We start from the raw sequence: 7,249 nt of genomic DNA, 5'->3' as shown, positions 1-7,249 counted from the left end.
TTAAATATATTATTTTATTATATTTTTAATTTTTTATTTCCATGAACCAATATAATACCTTTGGGATGATAAAATACAAAATTATTTACCCTTATAGAAACTCGTTAGAAGCTCTTTATTTATAGCACGTGATTCTTTTACAGCTCATACCATTTATATCCAGTAACGACATTATCAGAAGATATATCTTCATGGATAAAATCCAATACTAACGTGAATTGCGTATTGACCCATACTTTAATATCAATCATGAATGTAAGCACAATGTGAATAGTGAGATACATTATTATGCATGTTATAAATTAATCGATAGACAATTGTCTAAATGATCCGTCAATACCGAAGAGCTCATCGTAATTGGTGGGTTTCCCCAGTCTTAGCGCTTCGTTGGCTTTCACGGATTCCTGTTCTTTGAACCACTGGGTGTAATCAGCTAACTTTTTCATCCATTCCCCTACGCAGATGTCCAAAATTAAAACTTTCTCAGGTCTTTCGATTACTTATTAAACTAATTTTAATTATTTAACTTACTATTTACTTCGTCTAATGAACCACCATTGCCGCCATATTCTTCTGGAAGCATATCCCTTGGCACGTGATCGTATATTGTGTTTATGTCAGAGTGAATAAATATCTTAAACAAACAATACTTATTTTAAATCTACATATTTTATATCATAAAAAAAATATTATTAACCAAAGTCGCTTCTATTATTGATTTATTGATTATTCCTATCAGTTTATATTATGTTAGTATTAAAAAATAATATGGTTCATGTTCCTTCAGTCATGTAAGGACATTTGTTAGTAAAAAATGTCTAAGTCCGTCACGATGTCCTGGTACTTAATGACCCTTTACTTTAATAATATCTAATAAAAGGCTTGACTTAACGAACTATAACTCACCCTGTTTTTAATTTTATCCTTAAGGAATGGCTTAATAAAGTTTATTAAGGTTTCGATTATGGGTGACGTATTCACGACATGTACTTCTTTTAACTTGACTGGATACGCCTCCTGTGAAGTGAAATAATAACTCATAATGATGGTTACAAAAAGATCTTATTAATAACGTACTCAATTGTTTACGTTTATATAATCATAAGAGATGTAAGAATATGAATCCTAACCTGAACACATATTAAAAACTTCTTTATCGCCGACGGAGACAACTTTGCTAAATGGCTTGGAGACACAACTGATGCGTCTAGGATGTATATGTCGCCACCAACTCCCTCTAACTCCTCTTTTAGACGAACATCTCCTATCATAAGCGCGACTTTGAAAACGTTGTTCAACTCATCCGCGTCTATATTCTTATCAAGACCTGTAAGGGTAAAGTAATAATTGTATTATGTATCAATAAAATTTATATTCTCATTTCAGTACCGTGACATCATAATAGGGCATTATGGAGGCACCAATGATATATTCCTATTAAAGAGCATATCTTATCATCATATCCTGGACATGTGTAGTACAATTTACAAATGAGAAGCCATGACATCTTTAACTCCCGATTCCAAAGTTTTGCTTTGCTCCTTATACTAGCTGGTAACGTCTGAGATGAAACAGTCTCTGCCATAATTTGCCTTCATAATTTAAGTTCTACTTCTAGGTTGCCAGGGTTTTGTCGATCTCGATGGGCGTTAGGATAAATATTTTTTCGGATTGAAAGATGTTTATGAAGAAATCACAAATAATGTGTTAAAGAAGATATTTGCAAAAAAGGACAAAAAATTTTTTGAATCAATTGTTTCGTCGTTATTATAAAGTACTATACAAAATATATTTTTTTATAAAATTATTTCACGCATGTAACTTTCTGCAAAATATACACACATTCTAATGCTGGTTAGTAAGGAGTTACAATGAAAAAAACTCAACATAAAGTTATTTATAGCATAAAACTAAAATAAATTAACCAAAAGCATATTTATAAAAAAAAAAAAAAACTGTGAGGTATTCATTAAAATTCAGCAATTATTTTTTAACTATCGATTCAGACAAACTTGATGCTGCGGCTTTATAAAATTTAAGTAATTCCGTCATAATTAATGTTTAATTGTAAATTTTGCATTTGTTATGTGCATGAAAAAAAATTAAGTTCGCAATTCATATTATTACAAAAACCAAAAAAAACCAGTCTCTATTTAGTCTCAAAAGACGTATTTACAGCTCATTGTATGGAATGAAGTTACTTGTAAATTTATTGCGTATATAATTACCAACAAAAAAAATTTACTTACCACGGCATACTGTTACTCGTCTTCCGTTTGGAGTTAAACCTGGTAACGGAGCTCCTTGCCTAAAAAAAATCATTATATAGTAAATGTTTTATTTATAAAATAAATAAACGTTTTTTAGATGAAAGTCGTAATAGTGTATAACTTACACTTTAGTAACCAAATTTGCTAGCTCCGGCCTACTAACATCTCTATCCTGGAAAAATTCTGGACAAGCTGCTCTCATTGTAAAGTACATGTCTAATTTTCTTTTGCATTTTTCCAAAGAGAAGCTGCAGCCTCTAAGAAATGTCATTGTGCGGCCATCATCTGTAATTAAGAGAGGATTGCTGGCGTTAGGTTATTGGCGTTAACTTGAGTAGGCTACCAAAGACTTGGGGTGTTTATCTAGCACATTAAATAGCGTGAGTGTTTATTAATCAAATAGAATTTATGGTTGTATATAATGAACATACCTTGGAAAACGAAGCTTGTAGGAAAAATAATATCAGTTAAAAACTGCTTACAAAAAATGTATTCATATGTAAAGTTTAATAAAAAAATTGAGTTAAAAAAAATGTGTTATTTGGCGTTCTATGTATTGGCTAACATAATAATAAATAATACAAAACATATTTTTAAATTTAAGCAAAATACATAGGTACATCTATATTTTCATATTCGCTACTTTGTCCAATAAAACGATGAACATTGATATATTACATCATACTATATACTTAATGAGCGTTGTGTCTGAGCTAGGTCTTGTCACTTGTGTTATATAATAAAATATCTATAATCACATTCCAAACTCACAATCTCACTAAGTAAAGTAATATATCATAATTAAGAACAATATTCTATTATATTATTAAGATTAATTATAAATCTCATGTGTAGTTAGGTATTTTATATTTAGATTAAGCGTATTTATTTAATTGCAAAAACATTATCAAATGTATCTGATATATGACGGTTTTTTTAAAATTAATATTGAAGATATCAATTAAATGTTATGGATATTCCTACCCCAGGAGTCGGGAAGGTGCGGTTGCTTTCGCAGCCATTCTTTGATTGCTGCCAAGTCGTTATCCCGGGTGTTAACATCCTCGTTAAGTTCCACCCGAATCTTCTTCCACATCTCACCCGTGGGCTGGACTAGAGTGGCAGCTGACGCCATTTTGATGATCTGTCACAAAGAAGAGTAATTTTTTTTATTTTGCTAATATTTTGATCCTGTTTTGTAAGGAAAAAAATATAAAATTATATTACACGTATATAAACTGTATCAACCTATATATATTATCCTAAGATCCTATCAAATTTAATAAGTAGTTGTAAATATAGGTTTTCTGTATTACTGAGTGACTTCCTCCATACGAAACACCAATATTATTAGTTCCTAATTTTACATAGTTTTCTAATATGTAAATAACACGTCAGTTACTAACGAACAGCGTTTAAAAATTTATCTGGTCAAACATGGTACAGATATTACTCAATACTTGTATCCTTAGAATTGTTTGCAGTAAAAAAGAGCATATTGGTAGTCATTTCTTAATCAGGAAGGTAATATTTGCAATAGATTCTAGCGCAACGCTTGCGCAATCATCGGTCGACATTCCTCTATTTGGTGCGGTTCTTTTACTTAATTCACGCTTCATTTAGTATTTTTATATGTTTAGTAATATGTTCACATTTTATATATTGATTATTTTTTATTAAAAATCTTATTACTTATAAATAAACAACACTTATTTTAATTTTAAATCGTATCAAGTTAATTTTTTTTAAATATTTTGATATGTGCGCATTGTTAGAAGCCAAAGCCAAAAATTAAAAAAAATATATTGTTAAGTTAATAATTTATTAATATTAAGAATATAATTCATTTATAATATTAAAAATCTTAATCAATTAAATTTATCAATTAATATACATAATATAATTTACGTAGGTTTTAAGTTTTCAATAAATGTTAACTAATTGTAAGTACATTTTTGTATTGAGAGTTTAAACTAGTAAGGAACTAGAAAGGTGTTTTATAATTAACTAGTTTCCTAACCGAACCTACTGCAATAGGTAACTTACTTACTTACATAAGTACAATACAAGAATGCAGTATAATAGAAAAATAATATCGAACTATAAAGACAAGAATAATATTATCCATACAAACGCGTATTCCCGATAAGTATTTAAATAATAGCTTATTTTTCAAACAAATATGCAGACTTAAGCATGATGACATTATAATAAAATTACCAAAAAAAAATTTTTATTAAAAATAAAAAAGTGTAATAACTATTTCATCAACGGAAGTCTAAATAGATATAACAACCTGTTAAAAAATGTCAACATCACTATTTTTTTAAAATAATCTTGATTTTTCAGGATTCGGAATTAGATGTATATTTTTTATTTTCTCTTTTGCATAAGGAGCACATGTCGAAAAAATAATTTTTGCTCTAAAGATTATTGAAGACATAAAAATAAAATTGATATAATTAATGTCTTTAAAATTCCAATCACAGCTTTAGTTTACGAATTGTAAGAGAGATTAAAAAAAAAATTACATATTTTTATCTGCATATTAACAGTGGTTGAATTTTTTTACGTAATTATAGACGGGATCAAATTTTCTACGTAACGGAACAATTGCATCTATTATGTTTTAGTTACTTGGGTAATTCCAATTCTAAGTTTAAATGTCTCACAGTAGCAATTATTCAACTTCCGCGGAATATTCCGCAAATTAGAGCAAATACTCAAAAAAAATGTCTATCTCAGCTCTAGAAATGATAACAAAATATCTTTTTCAGAGTATGTTACTAAATACAAGTGTTGTTAAGTAAATGAAAATAATTCATAAAATCATTATTTTAGGTCGAAATGAATAAAAAAGTCACAAACATTAGTGCCGAATTAATTTGTAGCTAAATAGTGAAATAATATATATGTATATATATATATATATATATATATATATATATATATATATACTCAAGGTTTATAATTCAAATAATTATGATATGTAAACTCCATTTTACAATAGTGTCGCTGGGCAACCAAATCGATGTGTTAATATAAAAAACCAGACACGATCGGCATTGTAATAAGGTTTTAAGCTGACGGGCAGTACGTGATGGAAATTATAACATTAGTATAAGTAAAACAAAATAATATAAATGTTAGTTAAAGTTTAAAAAAAATTTTAGAAATTTACAATTTTATCATCATATAATATATCCTGGTCAACAAACATATTTAAAAAAAAAAATCAGAATTCCTTTGTTTCAAAAATATTTGTGCAATAACGGCCCTATTTTAAAATAAGGGCGTATATATTGAAAATATCTGTACTTTAATTTGGGAATAACTGCACTATATATTTTTTAAAAATTACAATTTGATGTGTACATACCTTAGAATCCAATTAAATCGTAATTACCCTTCAGTACCGCGCCGGCGCACGTCAGAAGCCTTCGAATCCAACTACGAAATTGACGTGCAAGTTGATGCCTAACTCTTTGAACCTTGCTTAGGTTACGACATTCATTGTTTCTTCAAGGCAAAAGATTTTTGTTTTTCTTTTTCAATCACTGACGTCATAGGTCTTCAACACTTTAGGCTTCAAGGGAGGAAGCCATATAATCAATTTTAAATGACCATTGTTTCATATTTTTTATTGTTATAAAAAAAATGACTCATTTGCTTTATTCTCTTGTGTTTGTGTAATAATCGAATTAAATTTAATTTAAAACTTAAAAGCATTTTATTAACCGTTGATATATAATAGTACTTATGTGTATATATGAAAGTAAGACTTATTAGTAACAATAGTTATAATTTAAAAACGGCTGTACTGATTTGGTTGAAAATTTCTGTAGTCCGTAGTAGAATTAGCTTAGAAACAGGAGATGGAAAAATGATAGTTTTCTTCATATTTGACAAACAAAGAAAAAAACTTAATAAATTACAAAATCTGCTAATTTACTGCCTCTAAGGCGAAACAGAGTTAGCTCGTTCAGTTATACATTTCTTGTTCTGAAACTGACAAAATGTTCAAAAACTAGTTAATTGTATAAAATAATTTATATATTTAACTGACATAATAAAATTATGTCCTCGTTTATATACCACGCAGAAATAGTTTAATTATATACAAGAAGATATATTGGTATCCAAACACATTACGTGCAATTGTGTACAATTAAATACAGTACATAGAAATATAATGGTAGAACATTAACATTTAAACATTATTTCATTGAATATATTATTTCCGACTTGCTTGTTCAACTTCCAATATTTGATATTTCCTGATTGTAAGGATGTACCTAGTAGCAATTAATTCCACTAATTCCACTTGGTTACTAAAAAGGTATAGACATTGTATTTCTGAATTTAAAGCAATGATGTTTTGCTTGTTCTTTTTGAGTACTTAGGATTCTGTTATGCATAATTTGGGGAAATCTTTTAATAGTTTATATAGATGATGTATATGTATTTATGTACATACAAACAAACAGGTTAAAAATATTGTTGTCTATTTTAACTTAAGTAAAAATATATACTTAAACGAAAAATTTTGAATATCCTTCCTTTTGAGGCGGTAAGTAACAATAGGAAAAAATGCAATGAGGAAATGATTGTCCTATGTTCAGCATTGAAATGTTACTTAATAAATAATGTTTTTGTTTTCAGTGTATTATACTTCGTCTCCCCATTAGTATGAAAATTGCATTATAATGGACCTGATGTTATTCACAAAAACCATATTATTTCGGCACTAAAGAGATTTTTATGTTAAAATCAAACAAAACCAAATAAATATAATTACTTTTTATGCGTAGACGAAAAGCAGCCATATTGTCAAAAATCAAGTATACAAAAAATTAAGACTAAATTAAAATAATTTTCTTGGCCTATATCGAAACATCAGTTCAAAATATAAATGAACTCAGATTTAATTATTTTTCAAACAGCATACAATTAGGAAATCGATTCGATACGCAATAACA

General features: G+C 28.1%; 1 protein-coding gene across 1 annotated transcript; it reads right to left on the bottom strand.

The window, feature by feature from the left end:
* LOC116778057 (alpha-tocopherol transfer protein-like) lies at window positions 1–5,805 on the bottom strand. The gene is made up of 8 exons (XM_032671910.2): window positions 5,650–5,805; window positions 3,255–3,414; window positions 2,396–2,555; window positions 2,250–2,308; window positions 1,131–1,327; window positions 907–1,017; window positions 532–634; window positions 1–454 (listed from the first exon to the last, which is right to left on the bottom strand). The coding sequence occupies exons 2-8, from the start codon at window positions 3,403–3,405 to the stop codon at window positions 303–305; spliced, it is 933 nt and encodes a 310-aa protein (XP_032527801.1). The 5' UTR covers window positions 3,406–3,414; window positions 5,650–5,805; the 3' UTR covers window positions 1–302.
* Between the last annotated feature and the right edge of the window lie 1,444 nt (window positions 5,806–7,249).

The sequence above is a fragment of the Danaus plexippus genome, chromosome Z (assembly GCF_018135715.1).
Source record: "Danaus plexippus chromosome Z, MEX_DaPlex, whole genome shotgun sequence".
Taxonomy (NCBI): domain Eukaryota; kingdom Metazoa; phylum Arthropoda; class Insecta; order Lepidoptera; family Nymphalidae; genus Danaus; species Danaus plexippus.
This window is presented reverse-complemented; position numbering and strand designations above follow the sequence as displayed.

What these genes read in the sequence shown, in the direction of transcription:
- LOC116778057 (XM_032671910.2), bottom strand. Translation starts at nt 3,405, where the DNA reads ATGGCGTCAGCTGCCACTCTAGTCCAGCCCACGGGTGAGATGTGGAAG. An exon ending in GCAAATTTGGTTACTAAAGT is followed by an intron (nt 2,309 to 2,395) that starts GTAAGTTATACA and finishes GATTTTTTTTAG; the next exon opens with GCAAGGAGCTCCGTTACCAG. An exon ending in TTCATTAGACGAAGTAAATA is followed by an intron (nt 455 to 531) that starts GTAAGTTAAATA and finishes ACATCTGCGTAG; the next exon opens with GGGAATGGATGAAAAAGTTA.